Source organism: Haemaphysalis longicornis, unplaced genomic scaffold (genome assembly GCF_048455015.1).
Source record: "Haemaphysalis longicornis isolate Haplotype H1 unplaced genomic scaffold, Haemaphysalis longicornis Haplotype H1 scaffold_7, whole genome shotgun sequence".
Lineage (NCBI taxonomy): Eukaryota > Metazoa > Arthropoda > Arachnida > Ixodida > Ixodidae > Haemaphysalis > Haemaphysalis longicornis.
In genome coordinates, this window is record NW_027526422.1 from 106,087,742 (window position 1) to 106,108,666 (window position 20,925).

At 44.3% G+C, this 20,925-nt stretch overlaps 1 protein-coding gene across 1 annotated transcript; it reads right to left on the reverse strand.

Moving 5' to 3' along the window:
- Nucleotides 1-760: 760 nt before the first annotated feature.
- Nucleotides 761-20,647, reverse strand: LOC144146775 (uncharacterized). Its single transcript, XM_077678704.1, has 5 exons — nucleotides 20,526-20,647; nucleotides 18,370-18,428; nucleotides 10,795-10,884; nucleotides 5,451-5,628; nucleotides 761-3,406 (listed from the first exon to the last, which is right to left on the reverse strand). The coding sequence occupies exons 1-5, from the start codon at nucleotides 20,590-20,592 to the stop codon at nucleotides 798-800; spliced, it is 3,003 nt and encodes a 1,000-aa protein (XP_077534830.1). The 5' UTR covers nucleotides 20,593-20,647; the 3' UTR covers nucleotides 761-797.
- Between the last annotated feature and the right edge of the window lie 278 nt (nucleotides 20,648-20,925).

The following is a 20,925-nucleotide window of genomic DNA, read 5'->3' on the forward strand; positions in this document are numbered from 1 at the left end:
CAACATTCTAGACCCATAACGAATGGGCAACTCACTCCGTACCTTGGATTTTACAAGTGCTATTGACGTGGCGGCGCGCCTTTCTCTACTCATTTCTGGCCCCAGGATTGACCTCGCAGCGAACGAAACCCCGCCGACCAGGACGAACCCGCGCATCGCACGCACTAATTCGGTAATGACCCCCGACAACTGCAGAGAGACAGAAAGGTGAAAGCGCCACCGCGGGTGCTTCCAGCGCGCGTCAAACCCGTCAGCCCGGCCGGCAAAAAGAAGGCACGCAGCTGTACAACAACAATAACGCAGCGGCGGAGCTCATATTCTCGGGTTTTGAAATCTGAGGCTTCGCTAGTGTCACAACCCAAGTAAATAACCTTCGCTTAAATAAAGCACAATCTTACGCTATTTTACACGAGATAAAAAAAAACTGCTGCACCAACACGTACACGCATAATTGCTGAGTATAGGGACGACTGGTTCTACCGAAACGTTGATATCTGAGAAAAGTAAGAAAAAAAACGATTTCGCATGCAAATGCCGCAACCCCGTGTATGTCAAATTAAATATGAGTTCTAGCACACTATTCTTTGCGCTGTCAACAACTGCGTGGAACGGGCAGCAACTTCAGCGGTGCGCTGTGCGCGCGAGTGGCGCGGGCGCTGAATGCGCCCTCCCCGATAACGGCAACCCTCGCGGTAGCGTTTGTCCCTATATGAAACTGCGGCCGGAGTTTCGGGGCCTGAAAAGCACTGATGGACTCTGATTAAGCTAAACAGTTTTTTGTTTATTTAAAGGAACCTTCAAATCAATGTAGTGATGATCAGGAACAAAGCACACAAGGCACTTAACACAGCATTCACTCGCAGTGGTGTCGAGTCTGACTTGCTTTCTCCGCTTCTCGAGTGATGACTAGTCAGGTGCAGGCTGGTTGTGGTAGAACCGAGAGGATTATCGTCCTTCGCTTGTGTTTCCGAGGAAATCTTGATTTTCGGAGACGTCGTAGAGTCTGGGTATTTCGTTGAAGCGGTGGACGCGTGTGCACTTGAAACTCTTCCTGCAGCGGTAACTTGTTCACTGCTGCTATCCGGCTCAGAAAGTCCTCCCATTTCAGTGCTAGAAGAGATCATCTGGGCCGAAGTGGACTTTGCTTGTTTGCTGGATGAAGCAAATAAAGTTGTCGTCTTCCGGAGCAATGTTGTAGAAGCGTGTGTTGAGGCATCTTCGGTTTGCGCTGCGCCTGAAGAACGGCCCTCTGTATAGTATTCAGTTGTAGAAAGAGATGACACTGTTTCCATATTTTGTGTAACTGTGGCGTGGTTGTTATTCGTACTCCCTTCTTCAAATGTAGCTTTTTCCGTGGTTGATGGCCATTCTGCACGCACTGAGGTTGATGGGGACCTGTCTCGTATTGACACTGTGGAAGTTCGGAGACCAAGGTTGGGTGTTTGATTATGCCCAGAAGCAATTTCATCCAACTTAACAGCGGTACTTTGTTCTTCATCTAGATACGTGTCATGCTGATCGGTGGTAAAAGTGGGACCGGCAAATGTCGGCTCCGTGGTCATTGGCTTACTTGTGCCACCACTCACCGCTGCCTCGGCGTCCATTTCCTTGATAGAGGAAGTTGCAATGTTTGCAGAGGTTGACGACGTATCTTCATTGGTGAACTTGCTTTCGCCCCTTCTCGAGTGATGAATAGTCAGGTGCAGGCGGGGTGTGGTAGAACCGGGAGGATTATCGTCTTTCGCTTGTGTTTCCGAGGGAATCTTGATATCCGGAGACGTCGTAGAGTCTGGGTATTTTGTTGAAGCGGTCGACGCGTGTGCACTTGAAACTGTTCCTGCAGCGGTAACTTGTTCACTGCTGCTATCCGGCTCAGAAAATCCTCCCATTTCAGTGCTAGAAGAGATCATCTGGGCCGAAGTGGACTTTGATTGTTTGCTGGATGAAGCAAATAAAGTTGTCGCATTCCGGAGCCATGTTGTAGAAGCGTGTGTTGAGGCATCTTCGACCGACGTTGTAGCAATGGTTTGCGCTGCGCCTGAAGAACGGCCCTCTGTATAGTATTCAGTTGTAGAAAGAGATGACACTGCTGCCATATCTTCTGTAACTGTGGCTTGGTTGTTATTCGTACTCCCTTCTTCAAATGTAGCTTTTTCCGTGGTTGATGGCCATTCTGCACGCACTGAGGTTGATGGGGACCTGTCTTGTATTGACACTGTGGAAGTTAGGAGACCAAAGTTGGGTGTTTGATTATGTGCAGAAACAATTTCATCCAACATAACAGCGCTACTTTGTTCTTCATCTGGATACGTGTAATGCTGATCGGTGGTAAAAGTGGGATCGGCAAATGTCGGCTCCATGGTCATTGGCTTAGTAGTGCCACCACTCATCGCTGCCTCGGCGTCCATTTCCTTGATAGAAGAAGTTGCAATGTTTGCGGAGATTGACGACGTCTCTTCATTGGTGGACTTAGCATAGCTTGTGAAGCCCTGGTCGGGTGCTGTGGGATGCTGCCTAGACAGACCTTGCTTATTTGTCGTAGAGAAATCGGCGAGAAGCTCATCCGACAGTGTCGGGTAGCGCGTGGAGACGTCTTCCTGATTGGCTTCAGAAACAGCATGTTCTTTGTACTGGGAAGCACGCGTAGATACGCTGTGGCTAGGTTTTCTAGTGCTAGCTGTGAAAAAATCATTATTGGGGGTTGTATTACGGCTGCCACTCAGGTCTGATACATTGTCCCTTTCTGTGAAGGTCGCTGTCGACTCTTTGTGGGAAAACGAGATGGTTGTAGGCACATATGTACCAGGGGATGTGGGGATAGTAGAGACGTCCTCGTTCCAAATTTCTGTGGGAGTGTCATCTTCATGCGGAATCCCTGAAGAACTCACAGACTGCTTCGAGGTTGACGTTGCAGGCACTGTAGTTTCATATGCAGGTGGCGCTGCTTGTTTAGTGCTGACTTTTACCCCAGGGACTTCATCGCTTACCGAGCCAAAGTGGACGTCGGTGTGCATGGGGCGTGACGTAAGCTCTTCAGCATTTGTCCCAGAGGAAGATATGGGACGCCGGCTCAGAGTTGTTGAACCATTTGTAAAGCCATCGTTCTGATGCGTAGCAGAGTAAGTCTGTTTTCCGTCATGATCCACACGAGTTGTCCCTTCATGCACCGAGGAAACCGAACTAGGTGTAGTTGAAGCCACTTCTGAACCCGCGTCTTGAGTGACAATCAATTTAATCTTTGGAGGGTTGGTGTTCACGGTGCTAGGAGACGATCGCGCACCTTTATATGAGGAGCTTGTGCCAGTTTCTTCTGCTAAGGTATCTACGCTAGTGATAGAGCGGTCCTCCTGCAGTATCGGTGGATGAGAAGTAGTCCCTTCTAGTTGTGTTGTGTGGACGTGGTTTTCTGTAAAAAATGAAGAACCGACTCAATGGCGCACAAAGGCCCCGGTTCGAGGCACAGTGAAAGATCGCTGTGTGGTGATTTGTCGGCTAGCAATCCAAAATTCATTCCATGCTAAATGTCCCAGCCGTAAAGTATGGGTTTCTTCAGCAAAAAGTGTGGCTCGTCCTTGCATGGCCCACAATTCTTCTTCAAGGTATTTTTGACCAAAACTTTTTTCTTTTTGTAGCCGCCCTTTTCTCTCCTGTTTTTTAAGGTCTGTCAAAATATCATAAATAAGCCACGTCTTGAATTTTCACCGCTTTTTTTGTGGACATAATGTTGAGGTCCTGCACTGAGCTTTGCGGCATTATAAAAATAGTTTTGCTCTTTAGCTTTCGTTACGTCATTCGGAAAGACATGATGTTGCGCGTATTCAAACATTTTTAGCAAATACAAGAACACCCCCTCAGCCTTTTTTCCGGTTTACTGTTGTGGGTAATTCGTAAAAATATATTGATATTGAAAAAAGAAGAAACGTGCGAGAAAACATTTGTCAAAGTTTGAAAAGGCTCCTTTCTCTCTCATTGTCACCCCTAAATTGCGCATTGTTGTGCTCGTAGTAAAAATATCAAATACATGGCATTCACTAGCACAAATCATCGCAGGATATTTCTTACTGTGTAATCGGAACAGTTTTTGTTTTAGCAGAGAAAAAAAAAATTTAAATTGTACATCGACACTTCACCGTGTTGCTCCACAGAGCGTCTTCTCTGCATGACATGTGTTTCCTTCACGAAAGACACGTGAGCCAGCGGCATCGCGCTTCAAGAATAATTTCTCTACGAGGGTATTTTGTAGCATCAATACCGGAAAGGGATAGTTGGCATGTTGGTGGGAAAAGTACAACGCCAAGCGAGCGGTGGGGCGACCATTCTAGGAGTACACTTACAGCTTACAGCTGGCTGGACATGACACGTGCATTTAAAGCATACGTGTGAGTTATGCGTCATATCCCTTATGTGTGTCGAAGATCGGGAAGCAAACACGAGCTTTGACATTGAGCTGAACGAATTTATTTGCATGAATTAGCGGGAATCAGATTCACTGATGCTTTAAATGCACGTCTGATGACCAGCCAGCAGTTGAGTCTACAGTACACATACAATGGGCGCACCACCGCTAGGTCCACGTTGTAGTTTTCCCATCAACACGTGAAATATATATTTTCCCTGTACTGACGCCGCAAAAGCCATTGCAGGGAAGTTATTCTTGACGCGCTAAACCTCTGGCTCACGCGTAATTGATGAATGCAGGCGCATGCCGTGCAGAGAAGACCCTCTGTGGAACAACGTGGTGAAGTGTTGGTGTACACATTCAGCACTTGTTTCTCTCCTAAAACAAAAACTGCTCCGTTCAAACTTTCTGAAATAAACTGAGATAATTTGTACTAGTGTATGCTTTTTATTTAATATTTTTACTACGAGCACAAAAATGCGCAATTTAGGGGTGATAAAGTGCCGGAAAGAAGATTTTGCCAAATCCTGACAAATGTTTTGTCGGAAATTTATCCTTTTTTCAGTGTCAATATATTTTTGCAAATTCTCAGATGTGACCAAATTCAGAAAAACAATGTTTTAATAGATGAAAGAGTGCCCTTCTATTTGCTAAAACTGTTTTAAAATGAGCAACATCGTGTAGTCTATGGATGGCGTAACGAGAGCAAACAAAAAGCAATGCTATTTTCGAAATGCGGTGTAGGGCTGTCTAAGGCCTCAACCTGCTGTTCCTGAAAAAACGGTGACGATTCAAGAAGTGAGTTTTTGATGCCTTTTTTGACAGACCTAACTTTGCTTATAACCTTGGAGACAAAAGTGCGGCTACAAAAAACAATCGGACAAATTACTTTGAGGGAGCATTGTGGGCCATGCATGGAGGAATCATAATTTTTCCTGAAGAAATCCGTGCTTGTCGAACTTCCGGCTGGGACGTTTGGCACAGAACGACCCCATTGCATGTTTTTTGGCACTTAGATAAGTAGAAGACAGTTTTTCAGTGTGGCCTGTACCTGTCATTGTGTTTTCATAGACAGGAGGCGCGGCTGTACTTGTCGGTGACTTCGATGTGGTTGGAACGCTGACATATTCTGTGGCGTAGGGGTTGTGCAAGGGCGCTTCGGACTGAGGGGCTATATACTCATCAATGCCCACACACTCCCCATTCAGGCAGATCCTTAAGCCGTCCCCCTGTAAGAAAACAAAAGAACCGCTTAATAAGAAACTGATTCTCACGAACGTCGACGAAATAAACTTGTGTTTTTTTTTAAGTTAACGTCTGTCTTTTGAGAATGAAGCTAGCTGTTGATTGTGTGTGCAAACATGAGAACTACAGGTAGCCTCCAAATCTTGATTAGTCGCTTCGGGAGCCTGTGTGAGGGAAACTTTCCAATCTTTAACTTATATGCAATGTGCGCTGAATAGTTTTTGTTTACTCGTATTTTTTGTTTCCTACGTATGTGCTTTTTCTTTCAAAGCCTTCCTTACTTCTTCGGTCGTTACTGGTGGGATGTCTATCTCCTCTGAACTACTGTCTCGTTCGGCATTATCCTGTATGTCCCGGCTACTGTACAGATCCCTATAGAACTCCTGGGCCACTGTGACTATTTTATCCCTATTTGTGATGACATTGCCTTGCTTATCCTTAAGTGCATACATCTGATTTTTCCCCACGCCAAGACGTCTCTTTACTGCTTTCAGGCTACCTCCGTTCTTTACAGCGTATTCGATCCTCTCCATATTATACTTCCGTATATCAGCTGTCTTGCGCTTATTGATTAACTTCGAGAGCTCTGCTAGTTCTATTCTGAGTTCTTTGTGCTGAGGTAATTGGAGAATAATGGGAGAGGCCTTTGCCCTGCAGTGGGCGTAGACAGGCTGGTGATGATGATGATGACGTATGTGCTACAGTTTGTACACGTTGCATTTGCCTAGTTCTTTGCTATGATAACATATAATATATTCAAATGTGTGTATATGTATATATGCAATTTTGTCTTCGACAAAATTGCATATTTTTGTGAAGGGATGCAGTCATCGCTGCCCTGAGGTGAAGCAATTATGGAGTGGCGCGTTATCAGTTTCGGCAAAAATTACGCTGACAATTTTTTTTTGTTTGATTCTAGGGTTTAACGCCCCGGCACAACGCCGGCGATGAGGCGCGCTCTAGTGGAAGGCTCCGTATTAAGTTTGACAACAACGGGATTTTAAACGGACTCCAAAGTCTCGTACACATACGGGCGTTTTTGATTTCGCCTCTATGAGAAAAGCAGCCCCCGCGGCCGGGAATCGAACCCGTGTCTCGTGCTCAGCAGCACAACGCCTTAGCCGCTGAGCCATCCGGGGTGGGGATCGCTTTCAAACTCGCGTTTCACAATGCTTGAGGCTGGTGATATGGCAGGTGGTCGTCGTTATCTCTCGCGGGTTCGATTCCCGGCCGCGGCGGCCGCTTTTCTGATGGAGGCGAAAAGCAAAAACGCCCGTGTGTACGAGATTTCGGCGCACGATAAAGATCCCCAGGTGGTCAAAATTAATCCGGAGCCCTCCACTACGGCGCGCCTCATCGCCTGCGTTGCGTCGGCGCGTTAAACCCCACAATCAATCAATCAATCGTCGTTATCTCAGAACTCACGACCTAATTAAAATTTCTGATACTGCTATGATGGCTGAACAGCGGCCTGCTAACGCGTTTTAACTTCATTCTGCTATTTAGCCGTGCACAAGAAAACATTTACCATACTGTGTGGTTGGCCACCCCATTAAAAACTAATTCCGGGCCATCTCTGTTAACGTGAAACCTGGGGAGGGGGGAAGCATGCTGTGTATAAGTGTATTGTTGGCGCCTTGGTGATTTTGCCAATGGAGATAAAACTGTTTGGGTGTAGAGGTATACAGCTTTGCAGTGAAAGTCTCGTGTCTTTGAAGCCCGAAATGTTCTGTGCCAGGCTATGGAGAATGAGGTGTCCCGGATAGTTCTTTTAGTACGCGTTACGTTCTAGCGCGAGGCGTTGGAAAACGAGTGTCCGGGTGTTTTGGTACCATGACTACATGAAACGACTATGACGACGGGATACGCCGAAAGCCCGAGCCCCTAAGGAGCTTCACCACCAAAATTTCGCGGCTTCCTACAAGCCGATGTGTTGTGCTTGTCCGTTTCTTATACTACTGACTACTGTTTTTGTGATTTTTATGTAAAAAATTGCAGTTGCGATAATGCCATGATGATGCTGATTTAGTAGCGCGAGGCTAAAGTTCGAAGAGTGTAAAAACAAATAAAACACAATAATGCCAAAAAAGGCAAATGTTAAAACGGCAGTGAAACTGATTAAAAGACAAATAAGACGGTGGGTGCGTAAGGGCGCGTTTTTATTTCATGCGGTATACATACCAAAAATTAATGTTCAATTGTAGGCTGCAAGTGAAAACTCCTGTGGGTTGAGAATAAAGAGAACATTAAAAAAGCATTGGTGGCCGAAATTAATCTTGAACCCACAAGTATCGCTCGCCTCGAAGCCCAGGCGTAGCTTCGGTGCAGTAAATCCCGTAATTAAAATATTCTTTGGCAAATTGTAAATACCGCTTGAAAATTATCTAGGTGTTGTAAGCACAAAGACCCATCGGTGTAATGAAACGTTGTATCGGGAAGTTCTGGCAGTCTTGATATGATGTTGAGCCTAGTGCATGCCTTTATTTATTTTAAAGCAAAGCTTTACTGCTGTCATCCAGCGGTTTTGCGGAGGATGCGAAGTCATCATTTTTACCGGACACACCCCCCCGGCGACATACCCCTCGAAGCGCATCGCGGGATTTGCCGGGCGCGCTGTCGGCGCTGCGCACAAGGCCCCGTTTTAAGTCGTTCTGCTCACGTAACGACGGCGGCCGCGACGGGAGCGTCCGCTTTGCTGATGGGCAGCCGACCAAACCCGCAGCCTCCCACGCATGCGCCGCTGGGTCGTCTCGGGCTATGTGATTCATCTTGCACCGCGTTAGCCGTGAAAGAAGAACGCCGCGTTCGCCGAGAATGAAAGCAAGGCCAGGCCTTCTTTTGTGAGCGTTGAATGGTACCGAAAGGCTTTGGGCCACGGTTGGCAATAAAGCTACATCAAAGGTTAACCAAGCGAAACGAAGACTCAGCCAGACTAAGCCAGGCTTTTGCTTTGCATATCCAAGGTTAGTGAGCTTAGCCGAAATTACTTTAAAAAAATTTAAAGTACCTTTAAGGGCCCCAGAAAGGGGTGCTACATAAGTGAAGTAAGAATTCAAAGGAAAACAAAAGTAAAAACATACTGTAACACACTGTTAACGAGGCACAAGATATTCTCAGCGAATGTAAACCCTCTATCAAAATATTTTGGGCCGGTCCTACTAACCATTATGGACAACAAAGAATTCAAAATGTTAGCATAACCTTTAAATATGATATAATTATTTTATGGCAGTACTACAGAAGGAAGTTTTCTCTAGCTTTCTGGCATAAAACCTTTCAGCCTCGCTCGGGACGCAAGTTTGTACGTTGAGTTTCTTGCGGACTGTGCACTTTCGGCATGTCTTAGAAAATTTTGACAAAGACTGCACATGCACAGAGAAAGGACTTGTCAACGAAACTAACATTATATAATCAAGGAAGTTGCAAATTGAAGAGAAAAAGAAAGTCTAGGTGACACTAAACGGAACAGACAAACATAAAAGTGGTGGTCTCGGGAAGTGTTTAGAAGTCTGACAGTGCTCTGAAAAATGTGTCGTAGTTACTGACTATCACAAGGCAGGTCATTACATAGCTTTATCGCTGATAAGAGTGGTGAGTATTTATACATGTTATTTCGTGCAAATGGTAGGAATACTTTCAATAGGTTATCTGCGCGGCGGGAGATGTGCGATGCCGGCTGGATGTGTAAAATACGGAATGATGGTAAATTTTGAAAAAAAAAATACTGCATTAAATAGTCTTGTCTACGTTGCCTCAATGTTGCTAGGGTGAGGCTAATTTGAGGCTCTTATTTAATGGGTGAGTTGCTGGTAAGATCTCTCCGCACTTGCTACACAGGAATATCGAAAATCTTGTGATCAGCTGCAAGAGAGTTACACGAATGGGGCCTACCCGGAACCCAGATAATTCGGTTTCCATGAATCAGTTGTACTTCTTTACAACCTTAGCTTTATTACGTCTAGTCTGTCTGTCTGTTTACTCCATTCAGCTTTCCAGGTCTCCAGAAGTTGCCGTCTAATAGGTGGCTTAAAGCTATCAGTATATGAACGGCAAATAAGTGCGTTTATTTTTCTTTTTATTTCATTCAAGACAACGTTCGTTACTGTAAAAGCGATGATCGATTTATAAACTCAATGAAGCTGTGATTGCTTCAGATACTGTAGCTTATAAGCTTCTCATTGCCGCCGTTATCCGATACGGTGACTGGAAAATGTGAACGCCGCAAGCGTTTTTCGTGGTGCCTTCTGCAGGTTTGCTAGGTTAGTGCATCTGTGATGTAACTATTAACGTGTTAAACACATGCCCAGTTGACATTTCTTCGGTATGTGCCAGCTGATGGGAGAGCGAAAAACTGAATTACGAACTGGCTCTGAGATGGGGACTAGAAGTACGCTTTTACAGCCCTCATTAAAAGAACAAGCATAGAAATGATCTTGGTCCCGTCCCCGAGCGACGGGAAAGGTCGTTAACACTTTGTATTAAGGTTCCAGTTTCAAAAGCATCAACTCTCAAAAGGCCGGTAAATATTGTTTGCAGTGACAGAGACCAAGCACGTGTGAGCCTATTCGATTTTTTATTTCTTTACTGCAGTGTGGCAGGGTTAACAGTTCTTCAACGACTGCTTTTTAAGTATCCTAGTTTGCGCTAAGAATATTTCATTTTTGCCAGGGAACTTATTCCTATGATAAAAACACAAAAACCCCCAGGTGTACTGTTCGCCCACTGTTAGCAGTGGGTGGAGTTGAGAGCGGGGTATGTCGTAGCATTTTTAAAGTTATGTTTGGAGTAGGAGCTTCTAACTGAAAGCACTGAAAGTGCGTTACCAATGGGTGCTTTTTGGTATGCTAGCAGTGTTTATGTCACTTTAACGTTTGTGGTAGCAGTCTCACGAGTAAAATCTAGGAAATAGAATTAGTGCTTGTAAAACAATCTCTTGAAATCATGCACACGTAAAAACCGCAAGCCTGTTTTGTTAACTTTTTCAGCATACAGCTTCTTATTTAACGAACAATGATCAAGCATCTCCTGTTGTGTTTTGAGATTTTCCGTATGGCATTAGCACAGGCACGTCGCCGGTTTGTCAATGTTTCATATATGCTTTTGAGCGGCAAAACGCTTTCGGTATTGCATTTACAGGGCCATACACTTACCTGGCAGGAAACACCATCAGGCTCGTTTTCACGACGAATTGGCCATCCTCTGCACAGGTACGTACAACCTGAAACCCCCTCACCTTCCGTCTGCAAAAGCAACACATGAAATTTTGCAACGTACCTCCACATCCGAAAATCTTGCACTGCGAGTGTCGCCACTTGGGGGTTTCTCTCGTTTTCTCCTTATAAAAATTAAGCCAAGAGAAATCTATATAAGTGAAAAATACGAGGTCATGCAGCACGCACATCTTTCACTGAAGACAAAGGCGGTCAAGCATTACGTGTACTGTCAATGATGATTTATAGGGCAGAAACTTTGCACTTTACTAGGCGGCCTGAAGGTAACCTTTGGTTAGCCCAAAGAGCAACGGAAATAAATGTCAAAACTGTAAAGTTCAGGGATATGAAACTAGCCTAGAATACCAGAACACGAACTGAGGCGGTACATGCCACAGCTCAAACTAACGAAAAAACGTGGACTTGGGCTGCGCCTATATTGCGCGTACTTACGACCAATGAATCATCACGGTAGACAACGGAGTGGCTACCGGAAGGCGAATTTAGAAGTAGAGGACGACCGCTCATTCGGTGAAGGAATGAAACCAGAAAATTAGAGGCAAAGAATGGAGCAGGGCATTGAAACATAGGAACCGCCACGAGAAGCAGAATTGGCCATTGTCCTCTAGTGAGTCCTTGCAAACTGTTGATGATTGCGGTGATGAATGCAATATTCGCGCCAGCCATTAGTGTTTTGCTGAACATATTTCTTACAACGCGGCATGCCTACTTTGTAAATACAGCACACTTACCTTTTTGGTACCTGGTTCTTGTTTTTGGAAATCACACGATAAGGCTGAATATATGCGTCACCATATTACACCTGGGGTCGAATACTTAGTCAAAATCACCACTGCCCTCAAAAGTTTACCGCTGTTACACCAACTTCAAGTAGCCCACGACTTCCACATAACCACCGAGAATTCTCTTATACCCACCCAATGGGGATGGACAATGACGACGACAGCTGTCGTCAGTCGCTCAGGACCGATTCGCTCAATCCCATTTGTCTGCGAAGTCAACATGACAAAATGAAATGTCTCACATATCCACCCTGTGGGATTGTACTGCGAAGACAACTGCCTTGGACTCCCACTGCCGATTCACGAAGTCTCATCGGTTGCGATTTCAGCATGCTTCCGTGAAGGATCCCTCTGCTGCGTTCCGCTGGACCTAAGGCTTTCGCATTTATTACTGATAAGAAGTGCTTTGGTTACGTGATTAACAGACTTGGCAAACTTTATGTTCACCTAATCTGTGGTTTTATCTGGCCTCGTACAACCAGCCAGGAGTGTGGAAAGCCACAGGGAGAGGGGGTGGGGAGAAACGTTGAGGGGGTAAACGGGGAGGGTGAGTAGGGGTGACAAGGTCGGGGGAGCTAGGCGTGGAACTGTTGTCCATATATAAAACAATTTGTTCGTCAAGTCAAATCCGTAGCACAACTGGTATCGAACTGACGGCGCAGTCCCTGACGCATCAGTCTATATGATCGTCCCCAAGACCTGTCTGAATCGAGACAACAATATGTGCTCCGTGCGTGCTCAGAATATCTCTCATGCAGTGGCAGTTTTTCCCACCCATTCATGACCACTACAGATTGAGAGTGGCTATCTCAGGGGGTTGGGCCTGTGACCTATTACTTACCTACCACCATCAGTAGAATTGTAATTTTGCGTAGATAATCATCTCTCAAAATATGAACTCCGCTTATTTACTTCCAAGAGACGTTGGGTCAACGGGAACTTTTGATTGCGCTATGAAATTATTTATTATCCGAAAACAAAGATGGCGACCATCGCATGCATCAGATGAACTGTCGGAAACAAATAAATATTATCGATGCGCAGGACAAAAAACAAGGGGCAGACACATATTTTAGCGAAGGGCAAAGATAAAACACCTCGACCACAGAGAATTTGTTAGGATGACGCAGGATTGTACGGATGGAAAGTGTACAGGAGCGTATTTTGCCCTGCTGCGGACGTGAGCATGCTTATGCATCTGATACTGGTGATGTGAATGATGACAACACAAAAACGTCGGTATGTGCAATGAACAGCATTTCCTTCACTCTTCTGTGGAAGTTTTTAAAAATGCCAGCACGGTCCTTGAATGACACTGCCCTTTCATATATTTCTCCCTTATCCAATTAAACATTATGCGTGTATTCAGTATGAGGTCGTAATTACGGGTTATAAAATCCACGACAACACATTTACTTTCAAGCTTTCCGATTGTGTCTTCAGGCTGGGCTACTATATATCTGTTTGCGCTAAATGAACTTATGTTTATATTCGGCCAGAGGTTCTGAAAAGCTTAATAAACTGATTTTTGTTCTGGCCGCCACCTAAACTTTCTGTAAAACATTTTAAAATTCTAGCAAACGTTACAGCGCTTAAAGTTTGTGGCTTTTTCTTGCGACCTTGCATCGCGTTTGTTCCAACTGGCTCTGTGAGAATTAACCCCGCTGTCAGTAAGAATTACCCGAAGTACAAAATAAACATCCTTTGCGTAGTCAAAGCAGGATGAGTTATTTAAAGGGTAGCCTTTTGAAGGGTTGTGATATGTGATCAGTTATTGAAAGGGTATTGACTAATATTGCTGCCCTTTTCCCTGCTGCGAAATTAAGCCGGAACGGACAATTGCTCAAATTCGGAGGATGGAGCCACAGTCATACAGATCGCTTAACGGGGCCATGCAGACGAAACAAAAGTTTGGTTCGTTAAAAAGTTTCCATCATTTGAATCTTACTCACAACACTTTTAACGTAAACCTCGCTCAAATAAGCTACATAATTAGGAAAAAAATGAAATACCCATGCGACTCACTAGCCCATTTCCCGCACTAGAACACGTGACGTCATATGCCCAGCCGTGCGATTGGCTGAGACCGCCAAAAGTAAACGCAAGTGAGGCAGGGCTTATAAGCTTGCAGGACGAGCTACTTTCGCTCCAGTGTAACGCACATTTATTTATGGCCGTAAGAATGGTGGGGCGATACAATGGATGTTATGAAAGTACTCGTAAGCGTAGAAGTACCAGTGCGCACTGCTGTTGGTACTGTGTGGCAGTGTGCGCACTATGTTTGTTATAGCTGCGCAGGAGTGTGGCGCTTTGGCGATTTTTCAGACGGGACTGGCCCATTAGCGTAAGTGACATTGTCTTACGTGACCCTATTTGTCTAACCTGGCCCTTGGTTCACGAAACGATTACTACCTACCGCAACAAAAACAAGGAAGGTGCAAAGACGGTCAAAAAGGACAACCCCAACGACGACTACAAGGAACTGCTCCGCAAGCTGCAAGTGAAGGTGCTCAAGGGCGTGGAAATGTCTGCGCAGGAAACCGCCTGGTTCTTGCTGCGGCAGGAAACTAAACATCCCCCTCGCGAGGGGCACGATCAAATGCAGAGCATTTCCGGGGGCGCACGACGTTAAGTAGTTTGCGTTACGTTAATGTTGCTGCACTTGTTGCTGTTGGTTGTTGTATTGTAATTAAATGAGGAGACGTAATTACGTGGTCACGTGACATCATTTATTAGCAGGTGGGTATGATTATTGTGGTGCAGTGGGAAGAGCACCATGTACCTCGCGTTCCGCCCACAGGTAGTGAATGCGTTGTATCAGCAGCTTCTTGACGTAGTTTGAATGAGTCAAGTATATAAGGCGCGTTCGTAGCCCTCCATTCTGTGTCGGCTTTGTGGCGAAGTGGGTAGAGCACCATGTACCTTGCGTTCCGCCCGCAGGGTCGTGGGATCGAAACCAAGCACCGGTAAGTATTATTTTTTTATATAGTGTAGGGGGAGAGGTGCTGACTGCTACGGACAACTAGAACGGGTGACATCGTGAGTTAAAGAAATGCTCTGCATTTAAAACAAGGCAGATGCGAATAGCGATGTCGAGCCGTATGGTGGGGCCACCTATAAAGACTGACGGTAAACAAGGCTCCGCCGTATCAACAAAGCGTGCCTCCACTCTAGCCCGGCGTTGCCGCAGTCCACTGCAAGCCGAACAGCACAATTGAATACCGTTCGAAGACCCGTCCATGTGACGTTACGGCAGGTGTCATAAAAACCACAATTTGTCGGGTGAATCAAAATTGTACCGTAAATTGATTAATTTCTCAGTGAATAAAGCATCACTTGAAAAAAAAAACACGCTTGGGGCACGATAAAACGACAAATTTTTCGAATAGAACCAACCCATATTTTGTCTGCGTGGCCAATTTAGAGGAAACATCACAAAAACTATTAATAAATTTAGTAGCATAAAAGTAAGTAGAAATAGACAGGGAGAAACCCCAAGCACAAAGAAAGAACTCAGCGTAATTTTTCTGAGTGTTACACATGCATTGTGGTGGATGTTTGGTTGCTAGGAAAGATCAAGGGTCTTGATCGGAGGATTGGGAAGAGTAGTGTTCGGGTAGATACTAGGAAAGGAAGGAATGAATTTGAAACGCAGAAACAAAACAATAGCCACTAACAAAGACATCGTAAAGTTGACAATTACTTTTCAGGAGCATCGAGGTCCTAACCGACTAGGTTAAAAAGAACGCACGCGTTAATCGGCTTCCTACTACGGTCGTCATAAAATCACCGGTCTATGAGAAAGAAGGGAATCCACAATGGAAGGCGTTAGACAGTCTCAGAATCAAAGGATCTCATTGAGAAGCACTGTTAATTGGAAATATCTATTTGCAGGTTTTGTAGATAAAGAGCAGAGTCGCCAAAATGATTTAATTAGACGATGATTAACGCATTCGTGCCAAGTGCATTGTAAAGGCTAAAAGACATAACCAGCCCGGAGTTTCGACCCTACGAAGAGGGGGCATGTTATTGGCTAAGCAAGAATGTATGATCTCAGGCACAAATGCCGAAAGATAGAAGCATGACTGATTGTGAAATCCGTTGAAAGATTCAAAGCAGATAAGTAAGATATAGCAAAGCTTGGCAAGGAGCCCGTACTGAAAGGACTCGCTTGACACCCAGATTAGCAGCCGTGAGTAAAGACTAAATGAAAAGGAAGTAATCAAGGACGATGAAGGAAAGCCGCAGGAATAGGAGAATTTACTGAGGATCACCGAAGGGATCGGTGATCCTTCATATTGTACTACGAAAGCTTCCAAAGTATTTGAAAATCCTTGCAAAAAAATAGCACAGGTCTCTAAAATGCTTAGCTGAATATAAGCGTAAAGGATATTACAAATAATAATTGCAAAATGCTTAAGAATCAAATACCATCAGCTTGCTGTTTCGTTTCATACCAAAGTAAATATCATCAGCATGAGAGGCACTTCAGATTTTCGACAACCAAGAAAGCAGTCTGTGCGTAGAAAAAGCTTTTAAACTGCAGATACCCTTTGTTCCACCCTCAAGGGAATGAAGTATTTACGAATAAGAGTTCCATTCAGTAGCCACCACCGGAGTATTGCTAACAGCGAGAAAACTGACTATGGGACGATATACACAAGGGATGTCCGAGCCTCATTACACATCACAGACGTAACAATTCCTGCTCAGAAATGCGTAATGCATAGATAAAGGCCCTGAAATTATGTTGAGAGGTGGTTCTCAAACATGAGTTTTCCGGATACCCCTTTTGGGCTTGCGAATGTTATACGGGTACCGCGATGAACTCTTTTGAGCAGTGTGAGTTTCAAACTATTTGAATTTGCCAGTAGAGTGACGGTTAAGCGTAATGAATGCTTGCCCCTCCTCTGTGCCTGACTGTTATGGTGATACTTGTCTTATTGTAAAAAAAAACCTGTTGCAGCTTTTAAAAGTCATCCAAACCACCAACTGTTATATGCCTTTGGCAGGCTTTTCTTTACAGATGGCGTCTTCTGCAAAAAGTAGGGGCTGAAACTAATGCTACCAGGACAAGTAAAATGCACATGTTTTGCAACAAAGCCCAATTCTTTCGTTGCGTTCAAGGTTTCGGGAAAAAATTTTAAAAATGGGAAAAGATAGTTGCGGGAATTGCTTTGCGCTTCCCTGAAATTCCGCAGGGGACGGTGAGGTCCTCGGATCCCATTACAAAACCCCGAACTTAGAATTTGTTTTGGGTGGTATATATTAGGCCTTCGGCAGAACAAGTTCGGTCCCTCTGGGGTTAAATTCAGCTACATGCCCTTTTTTTAGGGAGAGGCCTTCGTTCTGCCCATAGAGTTTCATACTAATATACACTAGAGGGAAATCTGGCGCCACTGTCTAGGGGAGCCGCACTTCAGCGTGCGTGCCGTCATGTACCGGGCAGGCACGTTCCACTTGTCCTTGGCATGGCTCACGAACAGGCTGAAAAGTTGGCTTTGGCTGCAAAAATGCAACAATATTACTGCAGAAGATTAACCGAATTTGTTTTGTTATTGTAAAATTAAAGCTCCAGAGAGATTTATTTGTCAGGGATTATTTAGAAGCTTCATGCAAGATGAACAAAAAAAGAATGTTACCCCTTTTGGCTTCAAGACGAAAAAGAAGCCATGTGGCTAACCAAGCCAAGGAGGCGAGGAACGTCGCTAGCTGCAATGGCGCCGCCCACGGCGGCCCGCGAATGCAGCGCCAGATTTCCCTCTAGTATATATTAGTATGAAACTCTATGGTTCTGCCGTGGACGGAAATTGGATGATGATCATGAATGGAGAAAAACTGCAGGTTAGGAGTAAATAAAAATTACTGACCAATCAGAATTATTGAACCTTATTGTGTTGTGCTCTGAGTTTAAAAATACGCGAAAAGAATATTTGATAAGGATTATTTGGATAGTTAGCCGAAGTATCTGGATTAAAGGCAAATGCAAAGAAATCAAAATTATTGTTTGCTTAACAAGCTTTCGCTGAGCCTCCCCTTTAGCTCGGGAAATGTAATGGAAGGTGTGTTAGAACAAATCTACCATCGGCAAGCAAGGATTGAGTGTTTAAACAACAAAAAGAAATCCCACATACAGAATTTGTATGCTCTGAAAGCACCCTTCAAGCCTGAAACAGTAGGAAGCCCTTTCCTTTCTGAAGCGCTGTATACAACCAAAGCGTACTCTCTATGATGACTTACGAAGCGCAAGCTCGGGAATTGGTAGCAACTTCCAAAAAACTTCAGTCTGACTAAAAGTTTCCGTAGATGCACGGTGATATGAAATACGAATTGTCATGGAAAGGGGCGTCTTGGAAACAAGGTCGGGCGGTCGAAATCGGGTCTCAGATTATGAACGAACCCCGGCGTCACGATGGGCTTGCAATGCACACGTGCTGAAAACATGTTAATCATAAGAATAACGAATTACCTACCAAGACGAGGAACTAAAACCACACGAGGACAGAATACTAGATGGAGGGATGAGGAAAAAATGGGGAGGTAAAGTAGTGTTTTTGGAGAGCGGAGGATGGCAGCAGTTCAAACCTAATGGAATGGTCCTTTTCGCTTTAATTAAGTGCTAGTCAGACCATCTGCGTGAGCTTGCCATGTCTCGAAGTGTAATGCGACCAAACCGGTCTTCTCCCTAATTCGTGAAATAAAAATGTCTTACCCAAGGGAACATCCTGCTACACTTTGGCTTCCCGTAGAACAGAGCTGAAGCTTCTGGAACTGCAAAATTGAAAAAAAAGCATTTATTATATTTCACTGAATAACCCAGCTAAAGAATCATGATTTTGGCAAAGCGTCGTTGTTTGTGTGACATTTCCATATTTTCTGGTACTCGCATTACTTTAAAACATCCGTGACACTACTGATATATTTTACGGCGTTTGTTGTCAGGTCCCTGATGTCCGGGAGGTCTGTGACATACATGAAATGACGCTCTAACATGAAGAGAAGGTAGTGGCCTACGGTATTCAACTGCAAGATTAACTACAGAGAAATGCAACACATAATGGTTTGAGTATTTTCTTGTTCTATGAAAACTGCACTTCTAAGGGATTTCCACCACCCTGCAGTTGGTCTACACTCACTACTAATACATTTAAGTTTAACAGCAAGCTATACAAAACGGTGAATAGCTTGATCTGTGCTTGGATTTTGTCTCAATTATGCCCCATGCTTTTTTTTTCTTTTTGCGGCTGAATCTTGTCTGGCACGACGCATGGTAGAAGATTTAGCTGTACAGAAATGTCTTACCTACGTATACTTCTTGATCATGCACCTTTACATACTTGACCGGGCGGCTGAATTGAGACACAGACAGACAGACAGACAGACAGACAGACAGACAGACAGACAGACAGACAGACAGACAGACACAGACCAAAATGTTCTCATTTTAGGTAGCTCGACAATGACCATTGATTTTAAAAGATTAGCTTACGTTGTTCCACGTCACCGCTGCATAGCTAGTGCAAGGCGCTTCACAAGTCAGGAAAAAACAAGATTTCGTTTGCCTAAGATTATATTGGCCAATTGCGAGTATAGGGCTATTGATGATAATGTTTAGTTCATTTTGCCTGGCATACCGGCTATTTCTGGAGAGCTACTAGAAACATTTTTTTCAGACCGCTCGTGTTCGTCCCTTACAAAAGAACCTAAAGCTGAGCGCAAAAGATCTGGGCTCATCTCAGTGAGACATATCTCAGCAGGTTACAAGAGTTTGTCCAAGCGATCACACTCCTGCAACACTGCTGAGGAAGATTCCCCATATTCACGACATGCGCCCGGAAGCTACACACACCTACCGATAGCCGAAGCCAAGAGGTGGACGAGGGTTGAAATATAGGACAGTAACTTGCAAACGCTGCTAATTGAAAACGTCTGAATCAATATTCCTAAGCAGCTCCAAGCATGTCAGAAGTGCGGGCAAAAAAGCCCCACCCATGTTCTTTAATTCAACGTTTAGTAAAATTTTCTTTTTTGTATGCATGTATGGGCGTGCACCGTTTCTGCCACCGCATTATTTAATCCTGGCGTTCAGCCCCGAATGCGTAAAGTAATTTCACACAACCAAAGCAGTATAACCTTTAATTCCCCAATATTGCTTGAATAATTTGTGTGAGCTTTTGCAGAGTTACTGTAGTAAAAAGGTTGCTGTATTTGGTGCGCGTGTGTTGGACACTCTGCACACGGTCCCAGATTCATCGCAATACCAGGGTGACAGCTTTTCTGATGGAGTTGCATGCCCGACCAGAACGTCACCAGAACGTTATCATCGTTGTAAAATTTGTTCATACCTTTTCTAGTGCCACAGTGTGTCTTATTCACGATGTGTAACGAAAGCAAATTAAAAACCATCACAAATTTATTTCGTTTACTTTGATAAGAGTCCTTGATATAACGTTCCTACGCCGAAACACTCGACATTTATACAGCCCGTTGTCGAGTTAATACATGTGTTTAATTTTAAATTCTGTTCCGGAAACGTACCACCGCAAACTTGTTTAAACAGTCGGCTGTGACCAAACGGAGTCAAATTCCGACCTTCACTATCATTAAAAACTGGTCGACCCCGATCAAACGAACGAAAAGTTTTTATGTGCTCTATTATTTTGTAGGATTTGAAAAATGGTACATGGACGTAATGGTACATGGACGTAATTAGGAAGCACTTGTAACTTTAGTATACCAAAAGCTGTTCTGCCATATCTTGGATGACGAACTTAAATATTTACACCTATTTTCGTAAAACTATGAAGGATTGAAATAGGAAAAAATGCAATACACTAAACTAAACCAAAGAGAGAAGAACATCCCTACCTGGACCAGCAGCGACACACCATATGTAAGCGGCTGCAAACAACGTGGCTGCCGCGTTGAGTCTCATTTTTGGTGACCCTTGCCGGAGCACTCCCACGGAATGTGAGGGAAACACAATTCGCTCCTGATTTATTGCGCTAGTGCCATCGACCAACACAAAAGAATAAAATACTTTCTATGCGCTCCGCTTACTTCAATTAACGAATTACACCCATTCCTGGATATTGCGTGCTTTCAGATTGTGCGATCACACTGTCATAGATATCTTCGATCAGTAAATAAGATTATCAAAATTTTTATTGGGAATAAATGGCATTGACAGAAATTACAACATAAGCAAGATATGGTAATGTTTATCGAAAAAAAACTCGGGGATTTAATTAATGAGCTTGCTTCTTCT